This window comes from Megalopta genalis, chromosome 2 (assembly GCF_051020955.1).
Source record: "Megalopta genalis isolate 19385.01 chromosome 2, iyMegGena1_principal, whole genome shotgun sequence".
In the NCBI taxonomy this organism is placed as follows: domain Eukaryota; kingdom Metazoa; phylum Arthropoda; class Insecta; order Hymenoptera; family Halictidae; genus Megalopta; species Megalopta genalis.
In genome coordinates, this window is record NC_135014.1 from 9,461,977 (window position 1) to 9,485,322 (window position 23,346).

At 49.9% G+C, this 23,346-nt stretch overlaps 2 protein-coding genes across 5 annotated transcripts in view; both read right to left on the reverse strand.

Moving 5' to 3' along the window:
• The window catches only part of px (MAP7 domain-containg protein plexus), a 69,001-nt gene extending 63,154 nt beyond the window's left edge, over positions 1–5,847 (reverse strand). For 2 of the 4 annotated variants that reach the window (XM_076518243.1, XM_033481093.2), the window contains exons 1-7: positions 5,486–5,847; positions 3,148–4,046; positions 2,428–2,684; positions 1,710–2,356; positions 1,437–1,628; positions 659–1,340; positions 416–512 (exon numbers count right to left, since the gene is read on the reverse strand). In XM_076518243.1, coding sequence (XP_076374358.1) covers positions 416–512; positions 659–1,340; positions 1,437–1,628; positions 1,710–2,356; positions 2,428–2,684; positions 3,148–3,934 — 2,662 coding nt within the window. In that variant the 5' untranslated portion in view covers positions 3,935–4,046; positions 5,486–5,847. Of the gene's footprint in view, positions 1–415; positions 513–655; positions 1,341–1,436; positions 1,629–1,709; positions 2,357–2,427; positions 2,685–3,147; positions 4,047–5,485 lie in introns of all 4 variants that reach the window. The other 2 variants (XM_033481095.2, XM_033481092.2) reach the window with 1 other exon arrangement.
• A 749-nt stretch (positions 5,848–6,596) lies between these two features.
• Positions 6,597–23,346, reverse strand: part of dnr1 (E3 ubiquitin-protein ligase defense repressor 1) — a 65,693-nt gene continuing 48,943 nt past the window's right edge. The window contains exons 2-7 of the mRNA XM_033481130.2: positions 21,416–21,612; positions 10,751–10,991; positions 10,256–10,425; positions 9,942–10,158; positions 9,652–9,858; positions 6,597–9,185 (exon numbers count right to left, since the gene is read on the reverse strand). Of these exons, the coding sequence (XP_033337021.1) occupies positions 8,856–9,185; positions 9,652–9,858; positions 9,942–10,158; positions 10,256–10,425; positions 10,751–10,991; positions 21,416–21,612 (1,362 nt within the window). The 3' untranslated portion in view covers positions 6,597–8,855. The remainder of the gene's footprint in view (positions 9,186–9,651; positions 9,859–9,941; positions 10,159–10,255; positions 10,426–10,750; positions 10,992–21,415; positions 21,613–23,346) is intronic.

The following is a 23,346-nucleotide window of genomic DNA, read 5'->3' on the forward strand; positions in this document are numbered from 1 at the left end:
CGATCTCCCCGGCGTATCGCGTGTGCGAAAAATTCGGAATCATGGTTTCTCGGAAACGTAACACCGCCACGCCGTGGAAACTCGAACGCGTTGTACTCGAGTGACTCGAGAGAGGTGCAGAGGAAGGATAGAGATATCGCTAAAACACGAACCGATAACCTCCTCGGCGTGTCTGACAAATGTTTGACCGCGGAACGTTTTCGTTATCTACGCGCCTCGTAAGCCTAATCTTTGCTCGTGTGTGCGTGTAGGTCTATTCGAGCAGGAAAAAGACATCCATAAACAATGATGTCCGGTTTCTCAACGGTCCCACGATTATCATTTTTTTCCCGATCGAGTTTCCTACGGCAGCGTACGACGCACCGAACCGAACGAGTATCTTCTAGCAGCGAGGAAGAATCACGTTGTCACCTACCTTGTTCTTTCTCGGGGACCTTGGCCGGGACCTTCTTATCGGGCGCCTTCGGAGAACAATTCTTTCGCGCTGGTCTAACGGTTAACGTCGACGGTACCTGCAAAATAAAATGCGACGGGCATTTGTTAGCGTACCGTGACACGGTTTTGTGGACAAAGGTGAATAGAGAAAGAGAGAGAGAGAGAGAGAGAGAGAGAGAGAGAGTAAATCTAGAGGACAGAGAGCAAGTACAACACTCACCACCTTTTCGGACCTTTCACCGGACGGCAATCTGGCGATGGTCGCGTCGGGACTGTCTTCCGGCGGCGGCGGTTGCACTATCCAATTATACTCGCGTTTCTCAACCGGCAGACCCCATCGTTCGTACTCGAGGCTCTGAGTGCGCAGGGTTTCGTAACAGTCGAGACAGACCACCGCGAAGTCCCCGTTCTCCAGCAGCAAGCTCTTCTCCGGCTGCCGATGGTACTTGAGGAACGGGAAGTCCTTGACGAGCAACGCTCTGACTCGCTTGCGGTAGGTGGTTATCCCGCAAACGTAACAGCAGTAGTCGTGGGTATTGTACTGTCTTTCGGCGGCGTTCACTTGCTGGCCGCTGGGAAGAGATTCGTATCGACGCCACTGCGCCAAAAGGGAGTGATAACAGAACGTGCATACCAGCGCGGAGCCGTCCTCGCGGAGCTGCTCGGCGTTCGGCGGTGACTGGTGCCGCAACAATTCCGGGAAAAACGGGGCGTTGCGACCCTGAGGACGACCGTACAAGACTCGAGCCAGAGTCAGGTCGCTGTGCAGACCGCACAGGAAACAATAGATCGAGCTGCTCGACGTACCCGGGTTGCTGCCGAACGTCCGGTCCGAGCTCGAGCTCGGCGGTGTCGCGATCGACCGGTTCACGTCGCCGTTCGGGTGCGGACTAGGAATATCATACCTGAAAGACGACGGAGAAATTCGGAACGTGGAACGGAAACTAAAATTTAAGTGAAACAGCAGGTTCCTCCCCAACAAAAATGTTTTTCGCACGAACCTGCGACGTTCTAAAGGAACACGTTCGGCGTCCATGCTCTCCCATTGTTGGGCCAGGTGGTTCACGCAGTGACTACAGGCCAGCACTCTGCCGTGACTATCCATGCAGGCGTTCTCAGATGTACGAGCCATTCCCCTTAGACAGGGAAAGTGCATGGCGTGCGAGTTCATTCCCTCCGGGCTCGTGGACAACCTGCGACGAAGGGGAAATAGGCGATTAATTGGATTCGACGTCCGCTTAGGGGACACTCTGGAAGCAGCCTGGACTACTTACCATTCCATGTGAGTGCGAGGATACAGTCTCTCGCAGATATAGCACCTATAGTTTTGGCCAACAGCGACGGTCCCGTTCTCGGCGGGGGCGTTGTTCGGCGAGTTTCGCTGGCCGGCCGTGGCTCCCTTGACCGTGCCGCCTCGCAATTTGTTCGTGGCGACCGAGGACTTGTTCAGATCGTACGGTTTAAACCGAATGTCGCTGCCGGCCGAGTTCGCCGGGGACTTGGCGACCGCGGGTCTCGGCGACGGGCCTTGCTGCCGGAAATCGACGGTCTGGCCCGCGACCGGCTGAACAGCCTCGTGATTCTCTCCCCCGAACACTTGCTGCTTCTGCGGTATGGCTTTGTAACAAATGGAGCAGACTTGCACCATTCCCTGAGGACTAATAGGACTAGCTCCTGGCGGAGGTCTCAGAGAATAAATAAAAGGATAGTACGCCTCCTTCTCCGGATTGGCGCAGCAGTAGAGAAGCCTAATACTGGACGAAGGGTACTCGAGCGCGCAGGTGTAGCAAATGAACGTGGTCGTATCCATCGCTGGCGCTTGCCGTTTACGGAGCGTGTAGTTACGGTCACCGTGGGGTACACCTTGCCGAGCATACGCCTTCCATTGCAACAGAAGGTGATTCTGACACGCTGTGCAGGCCTGGAGAACGCGACAACGGTTAGTATTCACGAAGAAATCTCCTAGCCAGAGATCGAACGAAAACAGTTTACCTGTACGCGACCTGCGCTGTCCATGGGTCGACTTCTGCTGGGTCTCGGATGAAGCATCAGAGAAGGGAAGAATGGGGGAGGACTGGCCGAAGGGTGCGGCGGAGTTGGCAGTGGTTTCGCTGCGATATGACTAAGCGAGCCTCTCTTAAACTCATCCCCGCACACGTAACAAACTTCCGTCACAGAATTCTTGTCCGGCATCGAGAGATCCAGGATATCGGTGCCAACGCTCGACGAGGATCCACCGCTGTATATCGCTGCAATTCAGAGAGAAACGGTCGCGATTACCACACCGTATCGCTCTCGCCGAACAAAAATGTTCCACGCGACTCGCGAACACGGAACTATAGTTTTATGATCCGCAATTGCCACGGACCGATTTCAAGCGACCTATTTATCTGCGACGCTCGCCGACTAATGACCATCGAATCTGCTTAGCCGGATCTCGAAAGGTCGCGCGCGCACAGTCAAGCTTGAGATCAGAATTCGAATTAGATATACGTTTGCCGCTTTATCTGCCAGACTGTTGACCTTTATTTACAAACACTCGACCAACTGAATGGATCGACTGTACTGTAACGTAAAGAATTCTTGTACAGGCTACTCCACAGACTATGACCTCTTCCAGAATAAATTGGATCGATAAGGGTCGAACGTGGAAGTGATAGACAAGAGTGTTCCGGAGCAGCCTATGCAATCTAAGTAAATGCGCGAACATACGTTGAGGCTGTGGCGGTAACGCTGGTTGCGGGGCAGGCGAGCTTCTTGGTGCGTGTCGTAGGTCCAAAGCCGCTTCGCTGGATATTCTGGTGTCCTCGACGGGCTGCCTAGGGCTCTGTAACCTCTGGTGCGGCGATTGCAGTCTTTGATGGGGAGATTCCATGGTGAGCCTCGCTTGCTCCAGGTGCCTGTGCGTTTCAGCAGTGTTCGAATGCGGTCTTGGCAGTTCGATGGAGTTCGACGGCGGCCTCGTCTGCTCCACCACCCTGGGCGACGGCGAGTTCGTCGGCAGCCGCGGCGAGATACCCACCGGTCGGTTTTCCGGTCTGAGCTGTGGCGGTTGTTCGTTGGTCAGACCAAGAACTTGAGCAGCGTACTCCCCCTGCAGAGCCATCTCGGCCCCGGTGAACGGCCCGCCGTCGCATCTCTTTAGCCAATAGATCCGTTGACTATGCGGCCTGGCATCCTGCTCGTAGCTCTCCCATTGCTGTAACAGCAACGCGTAGCAGAGACTACAGGCCTTCACAGCCCCGCCTCGGGCACCCTCGCCTCGGTAGCCGGCAGGTGGTTCGTGGGACTCCAGGAACGGGAAATAAGGCTCGTTCGGCGCTCCAGCCGGGTTCGGCTTCACTCGGAGCCAGTACTGCTCGCTGTGGCCCACCGTGCCACAAACGAAACAAACCCTGGCACCTCCGATCTCCTCGGAGGCTGGATTTGGCTGCGGATTCGCGAGGGACTGTCCGTCGAGGCCAGGCTCATTTTTCACGTATAGTTTGTTTTCCATCATGTCAGGAAACCATCGGGTCTCTTCAACGACCTTCTATATACTTTTGTTTGGCACGCATATACGATCACAAGTTACTTAGATTGACAATGTTTTCTTGGAATTTTCCGTGTATCTGAAAAGATAAAAGAACCATTCAGTTGGCGTAGGGATAAGGTTGTTGGAAACAAAGTGTGCTACGCGTAAACGGTTGCAAGGCATATTATTTCAAATGTATATAGGAAACCTTATTGTATGCAAATGAGTGTATTCGGGTGCAGCTGCGACCTCATTCTTTATTCGATGTGGAATACACAAAACACAATTGCTCGACGCGTCCAGGAACAAATTTATTTCTTAATTGTGTAACACCCGGTCGAAACTCGATGATAGAACAATAAACATTTATGTAAACACGGCTTTCTGTTCTTCCTCCTCCTCTTCGAGCGTATCAGATTTTTAAATTATATCGTGCCTGGAGGATTGTGCAGCCACACGCGTATACCTCGTTACAAAGTGTAGCCACAAGGAAAACATTTACGGTATGCAAGTTACATCGAATTTTGGGCCAAATACAATGAAACATCAGCGCATAGTTTTGAAGCAGGGCAATAAATTTTTGCATAAACAAGGTTCGTGCTTCCTCTTCGAAGGTACTAGACTTTCCACCGAAATGAAATTAAGTATATCGCTTAGCATGTACGATTACATCTTACTCGCAAGATTATGCGGTCTGTCTGTGGTGCCTGTAAACACAAGTACTTGGTTATGAAATATACGGATAGGACAAATGACTAACAAAGTGCAAGTTACTCTAAATTTTGAACTACAACAGACTCAATAGTTATGAAACACTGAAACCCGAACAACAAACACAAAGGACCGTGCCGTTAGCCGTAAACTCTTATCGTTATTGAAGCATTGCAACGTGCGATGCTTTTAGAATACCGTAACATGTGGTGTATTTTTGGCGCATTGCTACATCGACGTTTACCGACACCGACCATAAAACACTTCTTCGGGCGTCGGTAACAGAAGGAAAAACCGCGTGATGCACTTTTCGTTTCGCTGACGCGCGCGTGCACAATAATTTCATATTAGAACACGATTCCTAACACATACGAGGAGGAAGCACGGGGACGAGTCACGAAGCGAAGCGTTTTCAAGGAGAATCGGCTGGGAACGCATAATCGTCGATCCGTGAAGAAGATCGGGGGGACAAAATGATTTCTCGAAAATAGATGTTCGACGATCGTCCACTCCGAAACGGAGGAAAACGTGATCGCTGCGAGAATATATTTGATGGCAATGGTGGCACTCTGGCCTTAGCGGCGAGTCGCACGTCGAAACGCTCTCTCTCTCGAGTCGATGCTGGTTTATCGCGATCCGTCATTCATCGACGATCGTTTGCGACGAGCCGAGGAGAATTTCGACGATAAAACGATCGGTGGGAGAGGGATCACAGGGATCAAGGGGAAGGCAGAGCCGTACACTGTGCCTCGCTACCGAAATACGCAGCCACGACGGGCACACTGGCACGCACAGTTTACGGTCTCCTGAATCGAAAACACTCACGTTTTCACAGTTCGGCGAGATTGACCACCGCATCGCTATTCCGCGGCGGTGATTTTGCTCGGCGATACGTATTGCTTAGGCGAAGCGGAGCTTCCTTATCTCGGGTTCTAGTCTCTGCCATACGTGCTCGAGCTGCACACCGAGCTGCGGGGTGTCACCTTCGAAATAACGTTAAGGCTCGTTCCACTCATATTTACATGTGTCGTGCACCGTGCTACGCGTCCCGAACCCGTATCGCACTGTCCCATCCACGAGAACTAGAATAAAACCGGTCCCGCGACTACGAAAAATACATTTTCTGATGGCACAGCACCGCGACTTTGGCTCAATTCACCGCCATGTTGCAAAATCGCGATCCGCTTCCCATGATGCCACGCAGCTTCGTCATATGACAGTGCCGCGCCGCCGGCCAATCGACTACGTCGACGCATGCGCGGACCGCGCCATCTCCAACTGAACTGCCGCGAACACAGTTTCCGCGCGATCTTTGAAATTTTTTTTCCGTTTCTCTCGGATCCGCAGCAATTTTATAATTGCGTTACGTAACAAGCACCGTGTTCGTTGAACCTCGGGGAAGACGATCATCATCCGCGCACACCTAGCTCTCAAAAAATTACCATAGTTAACCGTCCACGAGAAATTTCTCCCGCGATTCTTGCGTTCTTTTTCAAATCGAAAGACCGACACACCGCGCCGATTTGAATTTATTCTGAACAAAACACGACGAATTTTTATTGTTTTGCAATCTTCTGTATCTCGTTGATCTTTCTATCGACCTTACTTCATTGAAAGAGAAAGAATTCATCGGCTGTTGACAAAAGAATGATTGAAAAATTGCAAAACCAGCGAGAAGTAGTTTGCTTTACTTTCTTTTCAAATAAACCTTGAATAAATTATTATTATTCTTACTATTATTATTCAAATTATGATTTGTAATGTTACAAAGTCAGATTGAGGAGAGAGAAATAAAATAAAAGGACAATGAAGTAACAGTGGTATCTCGTTGGACATTTATACAATATTAATTAGAATTGCTTGCGAATGATTCCTAGGTAAGATTCAAGGGTGTGTTGTGTTACATCGGGATGGGGAAGAAATACGAACAACAATCGATGTTTCACCGTATTTAATCAACAGGTTGGGACATTGCACCTTTGTAATGCTAAAAATTATTTTTTATAGATTGTGTTGTTGTTGTTTCTTTATATGTATATTTATATATATATTTTTTTTATATGTGTACCACTATGTCAAGTGGAATCCTGATATAATACTAAAAAATAATTGGAAATACTTTAAAAATACTCTTTGCAAACGATAATTCTTAGAAATCCATTCTCTCTGATATCGTTCGTCTCTACCATACACATCTAACAGCTACAATGATCTCGAATTCCTTCGTGTACGGCTTTATACAGACAATTAATCACAAAAAGGTTTCCTCCTTCTTCTGGTTACCCTAAACGGTGGTGATGCATCCAAACAACAACAAATTGCATTTGCAGTTCGTAGAAAAATGTCTCCCTCGTTCACGGAGAATTATGCGCAGTCAGAAGAACCGAAAGGGGACATGATTTTTGTTTTCTTTCTTTCACCGACCCGATCCTCTCTCTTTCGTCACTGCGTTTCGATCTAAAGAATCATTGGAACCGATATCTGATTCGTAGAAGCAGCGCGATCACGATCTCCTAATCGTTACGATATATAAAAATACTAAAAGAAATTAAACGGACACGAAGCGTCAGGAAAAAAGGTATCTACGCGTTCGCTGACTTAACGAGACCGTTGTGTGCTCGGAACACATCGCATTAATTTAACGTGTAAAAACGCTCTCTCTCTCTCTCTCTCTCTCTCTCTCATTCTCACTAATATTCTTGCTATCTCAGTTTCTCTTTACCTCTCGCTCCCTTATAAATAATTATAAACTAGGTCTGTTTTGCATTGATGAATGACTACAACGATCTCCTTCTCTCTTTCTTTCTCTCGCTCACTGTTCTCTCCCACTCTCCCGACACGCAGCCAAGATACTCATCTCTACTTGTCACAGCTTGTTTCAATCCATACTCCTCGAGGGGCTGGTAACGACGATATCGATTCGTGGACGATCGAAGGAAAGAAGGCAAGGACAACGAGCAACGTAATAAATAATACACGCGAAGAACAATAATCGCAGACTCCTCCGAACGACCGGATACGTTTTGCTTTTGATTCTGTAACAGCCTTTTCCTCCCATCGGATTCGCGATCCTCGCGGACTGCGGACTCTTCGTCGCTCGAGTAAATAGAAAAGGATTTAAGAGTAAAAATCAAAAAGGGTTCATCATCTCTCACGCTAAAAAGAAAAAGAGAATATCTTCTCCTATTCGGTGTCATCAAGCACGAAAGTCCGCAGCCCAGCAAGTCGGACGATCCTCGCTTCGCATGTTCTTGTTTTCGTTTTTGCTAGGACTTACTTAAAAGATGGCATAACGGCGCCGAGTTAGTTAAATCGGATTTGACATTTGGTGAACGCATGACTTTTACTCTGTCGACCCTACCGGTCGGGTTATCTCCGTTTCTTATGTACATATAAACAGATATATTACTGTAACAAGGTTTCCTCCTCGTACAGGACGTTCCACAAGAGAGAGAAACCAGCTTGTGCGAGCTCTAACTACATATCGACAAAAGGTTCTTCCCCCCCATTTATCGAGCGAGACTATCTATCTATACATAGGCGAACGCGAACGGAATCACAGAACAGCAGCGTTGCATCACGACGGTGAAAACTATAGTCCCCCCGACGATCGACGAACGGCTATAATAAATCGAGTCGCGTTGTCATTCAGAAAGTATCGCGTTCGCTAAAAATGAAACGTCCTTTACGGGGAGGACCGTCGTGTGTGTCGCGTCTTGTTGCTCGTTTAGCACAAACGATACCACGTGCACACGCGTAATGAATAACGAGCGCTCTATGAAAAAACACTAAGGGTCACCGGTTCCGATAAAACTGTTCACCCCTGGGACCCGCGTATCTAAATGAATGTTGACACGTACGAGAACAAAAAGACCGCGCGCGATCTATCTAATTGCAAGAGGAACAAAAGCAACATAACCAGAGACGATTAAATAACGAAACCGATTGGTCCGATTGTCAACGATGAAAACGAACAGGCGATCGACCACGAAAACAGGTGTGAATAACGACTCGTATATCTTGGTACATAATCAACGTCCAACCTCCAGCGACGTCTACGCAAACGCAACACGGACAGCAACCGTAAATCCGCGTGGTAATCAGGATGACCTATAGATCAGTAAGATCCAGCGACCCGGCGAGCAAAGATCCCAAAGACCCTCTGAACCACGCCGAGCCTGCCGACCCGCCGGTCTCAAATATCGTTACCGTTCACCTGGTTCTCATCGCTCAAACTCCTTTTGTTGACCTCCTCACTCGACGTCCGGCCATAACCGGGTTCGATCATCGCGTCCGCCACCGATCTCGAACTGTGCTTGTCGACGTGCGTCAGCTCGATCGGTAGATAGATCGTCCGACAGTGATCTATGTCCGCCCGACACAGCGGACACCGCTCGCAACGCCGGGCGCAATCCAAGCAGGCGACCGCATGTCCACACGGAAACAACGCGGTGTCCAGGCTGCGATCCATGCAAATGCGACAGAGCATCGCGTCCAGCAATCTTGCCAAACATTCCCGGGATTCCTAAAACAGTACAGACCAGTCAAGACCAATTTGTCTCTCGGAACTCAGCGTTGCTTTGCCAACGCTGTTTGCACCGCAACCCCCCCTTTTCAAAGCTCTCTCTACAATCCTCATTCCTTCCTCAGGAAGGAATGTGATACATGTGAAATGTCTGCTCGTAAAGACAGGTATCAATCATCCAAATACGTTCCTCAGGGGACATTAATTTTCAGTGGACGTTGAATCGTCTATTTCCGAAGACAGGTTTCTTTAGCCCTTCATCCTCACACATTTCTCAGAACAACTATTTCTAAGGAGTACGTTAGGATCTGCTTGCTCCAGAATTTACATATGTTACGACCCTATGAATTGTGAACTGTCTTTAACCCTGAATGCAAAACAAGCTATCACCGAGAAGTACGCAAGTAGATTCTCAGAGCTTGTGGGGGCGGTTGCAGCTCGCGTTGGGACATCGTTAGAAATAAACCTTGCACTTCGGATCCTCGCAGTCCCCGGCGCAGTCGTGCCTCTCCAAGATCTGCTTCTCCTTCTCGTCGGGCAGCCTGACGGTCGCGGATTCGCAGTAAAGAGCTCGTCGAGCATTGTCGTACACCTCTCGGCAGGTCCTCCGGATGTCGAACACGTACTTCTTCCCTAACGTGGAGTCCTCGTTGAAGATGGAAATGATGGTGCCCTGGAAAAAAACAAGGACATTGTTCAGGCTGTTCTCTGATATTCTGATATCCGTCAATTTCAATACGAAATTCAGTGGAATACCTTCAAATCCCGTATGAACTGTGCGGTGACAGCGCTCCTGACAGTCTCGCAGCTGTAGAACGCGTGCTTCTCGGTGATCGCCCGGTACAGGCCACTGGCGGATTGACTCGAGTCCAATTTAAAGTTCAACGACGTCTCCTCGCCGTCCAGGGAGAGATACACCAAGTGGAACATCCGACGCTGCGACGTCGCGCTCTGTATCGCCGTGTACGGTATACTGAGGACAGAGGGAAACAGAGGAGAGGACGTTACCGAGGTGTCGGGCAGCGAGATGCTCGATCTCTCGGGATCTCGTTCTTCATTTGTCTACGTACTTTTGCGTCTCCTCGTCATCGCTGCGGTAAACCGTGATCCCGTGAGGACCCACGCCGATCATGGACACCCCGTTGTATCCGAACTTGCTGTGGAACATTTCCTGGCCGAACGTGTCCAGGTTCGAGATCTCCTTCAGCAGCCAGTACTCGGCCGTCGACGCTTTCATACCCTGCACAGAAAATTCACGCAATCGTCAGACGTCTTCCCAGTTTCAATCATGAACTGGAATCGTTCAAAGGGTCACAATGTAGGGGAGACTACGTAAACAATTTGTCTTTGTCTAAAATAGTCGTATGCTAAAATGTTGCCTAGTTGTTTGACATTATTTAACTATGCTAGTTCCGATTTGCAACAAGTCACGTTCAAGTTATTAATTAGAAACGGAGACCGGGGATAATGGGTGGATTTTCAATTATTTACAATGTTAGCTTTGTGTGAAAGGCGAGTGTCGGCGGTGCGGGGATAAGGGTCATAGCTAAAGAAACGAGGCGAACCTTGATCTCCTTGTGTTGTTGGACTATCCGGTGCAGCAGATCCTGCGGTTTCGGATCGCACGGCTCGGTCGGCTGTATCTGACAGCACTGCGAGTAAAGTGCATGCAGCGGCGATATGGCATCGTAATCGCCGACGTCGGCTTGCGCTATCAAGGCGACCAACCGTGCCACGGAACCCCAGTCGGAGACCTTCAATCTACCCTCGACCAGCTCCAAGCGAGAGTGCAAGTAGAACTGGTGCCTGCGGGTCCAAGAAAAACGGATTAGGCGACGATCTTCGCGTTTGCGGCGCAGTAATTAAGGATTAAGATATAAATTGGATCTTATCGTAATATGTATTGAGCAAACCGACCGAATATTGCTACGATTTTTAGAATACAAAAGAGTTAAACTCATATTTTCTACTTTAAACTTTCTAGTTTCGGTTTCGTTGATTAAACGACTAATTAATTCCAACACACTTGACGCGTTAAAGCGATCTAGTACAATGTTCGTCCATTTTCGTAAAGGCTCGCAGCAACAGTTTCGCCAATTTTATCGCGAAGAAACGGCCTTGCTAGCGACCAATGCCTCGTTAGATAGCGTCGTTCCAGTTCAGAAATCGAGAGCCGCGATCGCGTATCACTTTCGCTTTAGATCCCGCGAAGTTTCAGTTTTATCGGGAACACGAAACGTCGGGGGATAATTAGCTCGAGGATTAATTGCTCCGGCTCGACGGCACCGAGGTGTAACACCGTAGGAGTTATTAGGTTGAAAAGCGGCTGCATCCGTCGATTCTTCGCGTCGCGTCGCCTCGGTCGGCAACGACGTCGTAAATCAGCGCGCAAACTACGAGACGGAGCATGATCGGGGGGACGAAGGTTGTTCGTCGTTGCGAGAAGAAAACGAGGGCTCTGTCGAGCACCGACCGGCAGAAAAGGAGGAGCGCTATTAACGTCGAACGATGCACCGGCGAAATGAAGCATCTCGGTTGCGAAATTTCAAGCCGACAAAAAGTTTGATACGGCCGCGCGCTGCTCAAAGGTTGATGGGAAACGAGGGGAGAAAAAAAGCGCAGCAATGGAGTATGTAGGCAGCGCGAATGTGTTCTCGAGATTTCGTTTACCCCGACTTTCGCAGCGATAGCGAGAGCGAGAGCACCCCGCGCGCGCTTTGTAATCCACTGGTATTACGAGCCACTCGCCTCGAACCTCGTTTCGCCGGAGGATTACGAGCAGTCTGCCCTTTTTCCCCCCGTTGCATCGGCCAGGAAAAACCAACTTTTCCGAAACTTTAGCAACGAGCGAAAACGCGCGACCGATCGCGAGCGAATTTTCGGAGGCGAGTGCTCACGCTCCCGAAGAACGCGGTCCAATTAACCATCGGCGAACGTCCGACCAGCGGCGAACTTCCGCGAAAATTCGGAGCCGGTCGTTGGAAATTTCGTGTTGCCACGAACGACGCTAAGCGGAAAAAACGAAGACGATCGTAAACTGGAAAAGCCGGACCTGTTGATCGATACGGGAAAATCATCGGCGAAACCTGTGTAGATTAGACGGCCTCTCGTTTTAGGAGCACCGTCACTTTTTTAAAAGATTAATCCCAACTATGTAGAACCTAAAATTATTTCGAAGCTTCGAGGCTGTCGCATAAGCTGCATAAAACTGTTTTATAAATCTCGCTAGACTTCTCCTTTGGTCCAGTGCAACCAAGTTCATCGGACTTTACATCTTATTCCTCGCGTCAAAAATCGTAGCCAAAAATCGTTCCCTGATCCCGAAGACGGCCCGCGGCTCAAAGAACAAGGACTGTCAACGTCAGGTTGCAGCTAACCATCGGTCCCGACCTTAACAGAGATACAATCGGAGTTTCCGAACCGAATTCCGGCGAGTAAATCGAGTTCTACGGTTTGATGTTACAGTCGCGTCCAGATTAAATTGAAATACTAACATTAGTTGCCACGCCTCCGGCGCGCAACTTCCTGAGCAACGATGGAGTCCTCGACTCTCGGAGATAGAGGAGAGATAGAGAAGAGAGAGCGAGAGAGAGAGAGAGAGAGAGCACAGCCTCGTCAGGAAAATCGAACTGTGTAAGTCCTAGACGATCGTCATCGGGTAATCGCGACCGAACAGAGAGGAAGGCGAACGTGCGAGACCGCAAAGAGAGAGTGGGAGGGAGAGAGAAGTCCGGAAAATCCTTCGACGTATCGGGAACTGCATTGTCGTCGAACTTGTCCCTGGCAAAGTTGGCCGAGGTTAAGCCAGGGCCATCGGAGTTGTCCAGCCGCGAATCCAACCGGTTCCTTCGGAAATCGAGAATCGAGGATCGAGAGGGTCTGTATGACACCGTAGCGATCGAAGATGCTCGCCTCGATCCTCGAACTTGGCGTCGAAAGCAGTCTTCGACAAGAGCTTGGATCTTGATCGTCGTAGCCTAACCAACGCTTATCGGGTTCCGAAGTTCAGCGAAAATGCGTACGTAGTCGATTAAAAATAAGTTAACAAGCCGATAATTAGGTTCAGAAATCCTTTGAACATGTTCAGAGGAGATCTGCGTACGAAATGGCAAGAAACGGGAGCAGGAACTTTCAGAGAGCGAGGACAAGCGACGAGCGACGAGCAACGAGCGAGTAAACGGTTCTCGTTGAAGGCAATTAAAAGCACAACGTTTTGTTGCAGGTTACGCGATGTTCCGTAGCAATTTGGTCAAGAAACCGATTCAGCCGACGGCGAATTCATAGCTGTTCCAAACACACCGTCCAGTCGAGGTGGAAATTAGCGCGCTTTGAAATTACCACGGTCGAATGAAACGACCTCGTCATCCTCCGGTGAATTAATTACGCGGGAACGATGCCCGCGACTCGTCGGACCGCCCACGCTTTTCACCGCGGAGCGAAATTTTTGTCGCAAGCCCCCGGGGATATAACGCCGTGACAAACGACAACGCGCAATTACCGTCGGCGTTAAAGTATAAACGGGAACAAGCCGTCATAGATAAATCGGGTAACAAGGTCTCTCGATAATTACGGCTCTAGATATTATTCTAGAGAAATTCTACGGGTCCGGGAAACGTCCCAGAGGTGCTCGAACAATGCGCGGTGGTTCTAGAAAATAGTCTAGAGCTCCTAGAAAAATTCTAAAGATACCGCGACCAACTTCGCGACGATTTATCGCGAGCGATTCTCTTTCCGAATTCGATGGCAGTCGCGGCTGGAACCTCCGACGTAGATCCGATTTGAAAATTGACTGTTATTAGGATTGGCAGTAGCTGAAATTATAGAAGCTAATGCGAGCGCGAATGCGCGAAATCCGCCCTCGCAATTATTGATACCCTTGCATTGGAATTTACGATGATAAATTCGACGCTGTTTCATGCATCATCCATTTCGACTGCATCAAATATAAACGACGCCGTTGCAGCATTAACCTACGGACCACCGATTTCGCAGTTTATCTTGGCGCAGGTCGTGGAACCGTGCAAATTGTCGCGCGGAATTTGTTGGGCCGAAGAAAAATTTGCAAAATCGACTCACCGACGAGACTGTTGCTCGGAGAAAATATCTGTAGCAACTTGAAAATCGCCGTGAAAGCAGGCTCGCGATCAAATTGAAGAACGAGCCCGACCCGTTCCTATTCCCCTTGTCCGATAATTGGTCGCGGGTCAGAATGGCTTATTAAGCGAAACATTAAGAACAAAGTTTCGAGCCGTGGGACCGCGGGTACGCAAAGGGAAACACGGCGAGAGAGGAAGTCGCGGTGTTTGCGCAACCATCTAACGCTGCCTTGTCGCAGCACGAAGATAAATAGAACGGTAGCCGGGCTCCTGGCTCGGCAATCTTCTCGTGTATTTCGTTTGCAGGAGGAATCCTGAAGAAGAAGGCGCGCGCGAGGGACTCGTCGACTTCCGTCAGCCAGTCTCGTTCCACTCTGGCTGGCACTTTTTAACAATAACTCAAACGCAGAGAGAATCGGAGATAGAGAGGAGAGTGTCTCTCGGCCATTCTGCTCTGCAAGTTCGAGCGGAACCAATATCGTCCGGCGCGATGACAAATGTCGGTTGCTCCGACTCCGAGACTCCTCCATTTGTCGCGTTGTCCAGCGCGCGGATCGCGGCGTATCGAACTTCCCGGCCGGCGAGAACTTTCATCGGAGAAAGATGTCCTGGAGGGTGCTGCCCGACGAATAACGTTCTTATTCGCACACGTCGGACTGCGAGGACTCACCGGGAGCCAGATTGCGCGGATCCGATAACAAAAGTTCCACATTACGGAGACCTTTGGATTTCGTACGTACGCGCTAACGAAGCAAACGGGTTAAATAGCAGAGAGGCGAAACAACAAACACGCCGCTCAAATAAACGTAACTCGCGACTCGTGGTATTTTACGCAAGTCACAGCTTAGCCCATGCATTCGGTATGAAGCTGCTGTCGTCCGTGCCGCGTCGCATGTGTACGCATTGCCGTTACCTCCGTACCGTCGCGATAAACCGTCGATTTCCCTGGAGCGAGCGGATGATCCCCCAGAATTTTCCCGCTGCAAGAGATATTGAATCATTGAAGCAGCCCGGTAATCTCGGCTGGACGGTGTTCGCCCCCCTTTAAGAAATGATTTACGGGACGGTACGGGGGAAAAAGAATTTATTGCCGGTGGTTGTATCGCGTGGGCGGGCTGGTTAATAACGGCGGCTGCGTTTCGAGCGCAATCAAGCAGCGGTTCGCGTCGTCGTTTTTCAACGGTGAAATTTCTTTTCGATCCATTTTTCCCGCAATTTCATTGGTAATCGCGGATCTTTCTGCGAAATAAAAAATTGTCTGCAAGTTCGTCGCAAGAATCAGAAGTTTGCTATATTTTCCATCCCCCAAACTGCTCGCGCTGCGATTTCTTTCGCGACTTAATCAATTTTCCCGGCAGAATAGGATCATTTTTGTTTCTCCTATGTCTTCGTTTATTTTCTGTTTCGACTCGGAAGACGCGAGTAACGTTCGTGCTCGCCGAATTACGTAAAAAATCCTCGTCACGAGACCATGACCATGCATCAGAGAGACCATGCACGCGTGTGTACATATATCTATAGATAATAGAAAAATAAGCTATCTATTCCGAACAGTTGGTATTCCCTCCGGTGGCATAATAACCCAACGATGGCAATATTTCGACGCGGATCAAGCGGCGGGCAAAAACCGGCTGGTCGTTTAGAACGGTCGAAGAGTCCCGGCGATAGTTGCATGGTTTCGGAACCACCCCCGCGGGAGTCGCTGGACGGGTACATAGAGGAAACTTAAACGGCTTTGCGATCGTTCTTAATCCGAAACTGCGGTTGCTATCGGGCGAAGTTCAAGCGCGTAGCTCGCTGCGTCCTACGGCTTCGGAAACCGTAAATTCCCGGCCGAGATAATCCCCCGGTAAGCGCGCCGTAAAAATGCGACAGGGGTAAACACGGTCTTCGAAAACCGCCGAAACCGTCGGAGACTTTCCAGCAAAAATCCGCGCGGCTTGGCAGAACCGTTGGAGAACGTTGGAGAACGTTGGAAGGCCGACGCGAGGCAGGATAAACTGCAGAGACAGCCCGCGCTTTGCCTAAGTCCTAAGTCATCCGACCGAGTTTCCAACGAGGATCTCTTCGGGGTTCGAACCGAGACGCTACCCCAGAAATCGCGAGTTTATGCATCCCTTCTGGCCGGATCGGGCCGGGTCGCATTCCCGATTCCTTTGGATCCGCAAGCCGCGTTCTCTCAAGGATAAGCGCGAAACGGTCCGCGAGATTTAACCCGCAAAGTTTCGGGACTTAGACGAAGCTCCTCGCGCGATTACTATTCGAATCGCTGCATGCGTTTTCGTCGCGGCTCCGTAATTGCGGGGTGCCCGATTATCCTGGTCAGCGATTTCTCGACGAGGCTCGTGTCTTTCGAGGCCCTCCGACTAGGTCCTAGACGATCCGGAACAGCGCTGGCAGGTTCAGGATAATTTTCGAGCTTTCAGCAAGGTTCAGAAGTATAAGTGTTGGCGGTCTTGAGAAAATTCTAAACAGCATACAAAGATCGTGCACCTTCTGAGAAGGTTACAAAAATTCTAAGAACAATTTCAGAGTTTCTAACACCGCACTGGATGCATTAGAAAAGTGCTGGATAAAACAAAAAATATTGCGGAGCACTCGAAAAGATTGTAAAAGTTCTAAACAGGTGCTAAAATTGCCGGAACCTCGACAAATAATCCGTCCAAGTCCTCGTTCGAGATGTAATCCTGTTTCTCCACGTCCTAAAGTCTCAGCCATTCGTCCACCCCTCCCAGCCCTCCCGGACGGCCAATCCTGTTTTCCTAGGTCTTAGAATGTTTCCACAGGTGATTTCTGAACCCGTTCCCACCGTTTTCCCTAACCACGCCGGAGATTAATCCTCGCCCCGTCGAGACTTTTCCCGCGCCGTTCTCCGAGCTAGACGTTGTCAAAGGATCGATGATGAAAATCCCGGCGACTTTGCCGCAACAATTTGGTCGGGTGGCTGGAGGTATCAGCGCATCCGCGACACCGTATCGCGCTTGCAGCGTTAAAAGGAGGAGACAAAAGGCAGCCCGCGTGCTCGTTCCATAAAGGGATTAAGAGATTTACAGATACAAAGGCATTGTGCCCGCATCGGTTGCATCGAATATAACGCGAAGCGAACAGACACGCGGCCGTATCTCGCGGCAAAACCATTGTAATAATCTCTGATTTATGCTCCCGGGAGCCGACGCAACGTTCGCCACAGAGATCCGAAACCCTGAAACCCTGGTTTCACCGACTGCACACGGCCCTTTGTTCCTCGGTTCCGGCGTTCGACCGCTTCGCCGTGCCAGCGCGTCTTCGACAAAAGAGCTTCGACTGCGATTCCAGTCTCTGGCCGACTGCGATCGTTAACCGTTAACCCTTTCACGGTTCGCGGAAAAGAACCGGACAAGATGTAACGTTGCTGGCTTTCCTCTGCGACCTGCCTCGTGCTACAGAGACACAGAAACATTGTTTTCTCTCGTCGTCGATATTTAAACTTTCGAGCAAATGTTGGCACACAACAATTATCCAACGCACTGTTTCTTGCAAGAATCGATTGCAATCGAGGAAGCTCTAATAATTATTCTACCAGTGATCGGATTGCGGGCGACGCGTCGTTCGACGCTATCGATGGAAAATTCGCAACAGGTGCAATTTTACGGAAACAAGTTCGGAGAGCCGCCGAGAATCAAATTCTTTTTGTCCGGCCAAGAGGCGTCGAGTCCGATCGAACCGTAAAGTTGTTAGCATCCGGATCTGCGAGTAAATTGCCGGATTACCGCGCGAATGTCTCGACGGTGGAACGACGGTGCGCTTAGATTCTTCTTCCGACGTTCGCGCGTTTCTCGTATAAAATCCGTCGCGTTGCGTTGCGTCGCGCCGACTGCGACGAGCAAACGAAAGGTAATGGGAAGCGAGTTTCCAGTTTACGGACGAACACTCCGAGTCTCGAGATGCATTAATTAATGGCGTCGAGTGCGACACGACGAATCGCTCGTTTCCGCGCGGGGTTGTTGCTCGCCGTCGCGGAGCGGCTCGACGCGGCATCGCGACGCTCGCATATTTCCAATTATCAAATAGGAAGCGCGCAACGAAATCAATTTCAGGTTTAATGAAATTCCAGAGCCTCGCGGATCGAATGCCGGGGCTGCACGCTGCGAATAACAGCTCCGGGGAGAGCTCTTATTAAAAATATCAACCTTTTTCTTCTCTCGCTCTTCGACTCCCCCCCCCCCCTCTCTCTCGCTCTTCGGCTCTCTCTGTCTCTCTCTCTCTATCTCTCGCACGTTCCCTCTTCCTCTCTGCGGGCGTGCGCCCGTCTTCGTCGCGACGCTCGTTTTCTTTAATCTCGACGGCGGATTCGCTGGTTGTCCGCGAGGAAGCTGGTTAAAATATTCATGCCACGATCGTAAGTTAATTCGTCCCTCTGGTCGGTGACACGGACGTTTAAGCGGCCCGGGTAGATATTAACGGAGAAATATTCAAACGACGTTAATGCAGTCGGCGCGCGCTAATTCGTGCCGCGATGCGACGGCTCGTGAAACTTCCGGAAATTATCGCTTCTGCCAGGCCCCCGATGCCGCGGCGACGACTCGATCGATCCCTGGAGAAATAACCCGATCCTCCGTCGTCCCTGGACCCCGTAAAATTAGTCCGCAGGATCGTTTTATGTCCCGTTTCTACGCCACGCGCGGAACCCTAACGAGCAATCGCGAACGTGAAATTCTGCGAAACCTTTTGTATTCTTTTTTGCAATTTGTGGGTTTCGATGTTTAACCTCGGTTCGGATGTTGCTCGCTGCGCTATCGTTTTTTGGGTCGATTCGATGATATCGTTTAATAGCTGCTGTTTCGAAGTGTCTTCGTTTTTCGGAGGATTTGAGAGTTGTTCGCGATCAAGAAATATTTGCGCGCCGAGTTCCTGAAAGATTCAGCGAACGTTGGAATTAATTCGAAAATGAGGTAGGGGAGGACCGATAACGATCGAAACAATCGAATATTCATCGGTTTCCGATAACGACGGGCCACCGTATTCCCGAGAACAATCAACCGTTTAATCAATCGGCTTATCGCAGTTTTCAATTTACGGAGCCGCGAATAGAGAACCGGCGCATACACTGTTCTCAACGAATGCAACCGTGATTCAAACGGCTCCCTTCCTAACGTCGCGTATTACCATTTTAATCCCTGGTCCATGTGTCGTTTAATTCTCGCAATTCTTGGGCTTTAATTCGAGCCCACGGAAGCTACGAGAACAGATTGCAAAAGCAGTTTGAAGCAACCCTTGGTTGCATCCCCAACGTTCGGCATTTGTTAGTATTATATTTCAAAACGATCTCGAATATTTTTACGGAACCACAAAATATACCTATCGTAAAGCGCGTTCTTCCAGCTTCAATTCGAGTACCGGAAGATTCACGAATAACCGTGGAAAAGCGTTCTAAAAAAACGCTTCGAAGTAACCCCTTAAAATCCAGTCGTTTCAATTTTCGACAGGATTTCGAATTTTTCCTACAAACCTAAACGAATGCGCCGTGATCCAGCTTTCACCCTCCGATGTAACCGGCAACAATGCGTTTGTCGAACTCCATGGCCAGCCATTTTCCCAAATCCCTTGCCCGGGCAAAATGGTTTCGCGAGGCTCGCGTCGACGCGACTGAAACGGTTCGAATAGATCTTGGAGGTATCGACTTCTCGAGAACGATTATCAGGAGGATCGAGCCGATCGAATTTCGTCGGAGGATTTCCGGGATTTTTCGCGAACCGACAGCGACACGACGGCGGCACGGAGACCCAGGACCGGGATCCAGCGTAAATCTGGGAACACGTGTTGCTGGACGCGCGAGGCGTTGTGTCGCGCGCGTCAGCTGGGCGCAATTACCGTAGCCCGTTCGGCGACGAATTAATTCGTGTGTCGGCAGCATTACTCGTCGCAGCGTTTACCCTCGCCAAGGCCAATCCGAGCGACCGCGATTAAACTCGAATTACAATTTCGATCTGTTCGAGCTCGTCCGGGAAGATCGATCGATCCGCGCGACTCGACGGAACTCAAATTTTCCTCCGAAAAAGGTTCCCGAAAAACGATGAGACGAACATCGATTCGATCGCGAATGGGCACGTGTTTTCGGACTTCGACTAAATTACTCTAGAAAATTAGCCCGGCGATGTTCGAACGCCGATCACAAGAGATCGTCGAACTTTCAATTGTCTTAAACCGGCGCAGAAAAAAGTTCCGAAACGCTCCGCCTAAACTCGTCTTAAGCAACCACGTGTCTCCAATCTAGTTTCGCTAAACAGGAATTCCTCCGCATTGCCCGAAAATTCTACAAGGTGTTCAGGAAAAGCTGCGCGAGATGCCGAGCGAGACGAGATCGCAATCGGAAAATTTCGCCGCAGCTTCCGCGAGAGCGTTTCAGGCATTTTCGCGAGAAAGCTTGTGTTCATGGTTCTTTCCGGAATTTCTGAAATACACGGAGCTTATTACGGGACACCCCGTGCATTCAGCGATCATATTATGCGGCGCAATCAGCGCGACCGTACTTCGATCGTGGCATGCAATTTTGTACGTGCTCGTTCGACGATTCGAAGTGGAAACCTCCTCCTCTCCCCCGCCCCCTCTCTCTATCACTCTCTCACTCTATCTCTCTCTCTCTTTTTCTCTGGCGAAGCGAACGATCGATCAATCGCGTGCTCGACGAATCTAGCCGATTCCCAGCGCTACGCTCTCGAGGTTGGGAGGATTCTTTCCGCGGGAACGATTTTCAATTCGACCAGAGAGCTCCGGAGCTTCGCCTATCCTGCCTCGTTCCTTCGAATCGAAATGTTTCTCGTCACCGGCGCGACTCTCTCGCGAGTAAGAAACTCTCGAGGGCCCCCGATTTTCCGGGGGAACGCAAACCACGGCGAAAATCTCGGGACGAGCCTCGATCGGCTGTGCAACTGCGGATTTCGGACCTCGATCCGAATTATAATTTATAATAATTATATTATTATCCTCCGTACAAGAGGGAACTACAAATTTCGCTAACTCGACGAGACGAACGCCAACGATTTCTCAATGACGATTTTTGTCGATTTTAGTGGGGCATTTTTTGGCAAGGTCAGATCGAACGATAAGAGGGAGTTTCGTTGCAAGGATAATCTTTTGCACAGCGACTCTTCTTACCTGGTGGCTTCCTGCAGCAACAGGTGAGGCGGCACCCAAAACTTCACCCTTAACGCGAACCTCAGGGGTGCCACGCCGCCCCCCGTCTGCCTCTCTATGGGATTCCTCAGGTTCAGCCATAACTCCTCGCCCTTCGCGTTCTGGTACTTCAGCCCGAAGTAGTCGCACTCCTTGCTGATGCCCAAACAGTCGCATGCCTGCAAACGAAACCGTTTGTTAGATCGATTTTCTAGATCGTACATATTTCGCTGCACCCAGTTTCCTCTGGCCATGTTCATAACGAAGAGATTTGGGATTAACATCGAATTCATTTCGGATTAATTTCGATACGCAAATTTTGTAAAAGCTTTGTCCTCGCCGGCGAGAGGTCCCCGGTTTCCCTGGAGTTCGCTTCGATGTCGCAGTTTGTCTCGAGGGGTGATTTGTTCGCGATTCGAGCGTGGTAAAAAACACGCGCGTGTGTGTTTTGCGAGAGGGAACGACGAAGAGAAAAAGAGAAAACGAGGGAACCGTGTCCCCGTACAATGAACCGTTTACCGTAACGCCGGATCCGATTAATACCCTCGGAAACCGCAGACTGATTCGCGGGAAAACGGGAAAACAGCTGCCGCGGTCGAGCAAAGCGTGTAACAAATGGCTAGTAATAATTTGGAAAGTTAGCTCTCGGGGTCCCCGTGGCACGACAGGAGACCTCCGAACACTGTGCAACCATTACCGCGCGCCGAGTATAGCTGCGCTCTTTTCCTCCCCAGGGGGAACGCGGGAAAATATGCTTTCCTCGCTCGATACGCGCGTGTATGCGTCAACGGTGCGCCAACTTCCTCGCGAGGAACTTATTCGATCTCGAAAAAGTTCCAACAATTACGGCGTGACAAACTTTCGTCCACCTATTGCGTGAAATGCTTTGTGGCTCTGCTTATGCATTTTCTGTAAAAAAAAGAAAGAAGAAGAAGAGAGGACGATTATATAGCAGAGACCCTCAACAGTAATCGCCGACGATTGTTAAAGCTGTTCGCGATATTGTTCGGTAATCGACAATCGGCATAGACATCTAGTCATTTTTATTATTATATAATTAGTGCTCGAATGACGCAATTTATTCGCAATCACTTCCTACGAAAATGTCTTTGTACTTAGAACAATCTCCAGAGAAAAGAATGCGGAACGCCGGATCAGTTCACGGAATGTCACAGAGATAGAAATATTAGCATGTCAAAGGTTTAATCGAGCCGCCTCTTCTAGCCTGTTCAAGGAGGCGACTCGGTGCACGCGAACGAATTGCACTGCGATTAAAGCTCGACGTTTAACAGGCCCTGGTTGCGATCGCTAGAAATTCGCGGTATCGTGAAACGGATCAGCGAGAAATTCGGAAGAAAAGCGAAGCATTTTCCGAAGCAGAAACGATAGTTGTCGGCGAGAAAACGATGGGTAAAGAGAGGATAAATTCGAGACGAGACGCGTGCTGGTTTTCTTCTCGAGGTAGCCGAAGGAAGGGTAAACATTTTTCCAGACGGCGAAACGGTTCGTGCGAACCGCGGTCTCCGATTTATCGACGCCGCGGCGCGAATTTGCGAGTCCGAGCAGTTCGAAACAATAAGTTGGAGGACCGGTTTGAATTTACAGCTGGATGGGCGGTCGGTCGAACGAGATCGTTACGTTTCCCGTTCGCTGGCTGGTATTCGGGGAAAGAAGACGGAAAGTCGGTCACCCGCGCCGCGCGATAAGGGAAATTCGCCGAGGAGAACGAACGCGGACGACGCCGGTGCCGCGATTTTTCCGCTCAGGAAAGAACCGGACGCGTACAGAATCGCGAACGATCCATTTGCAAACAGTGTGGCGGCCGTGATTCGAAGCGTAGTCGATAGCTACGCTGGCAGATGCGTCGGCTTTTCGAATACCGTTGCGAATGAAAGTGGATCTATTTGGAAATT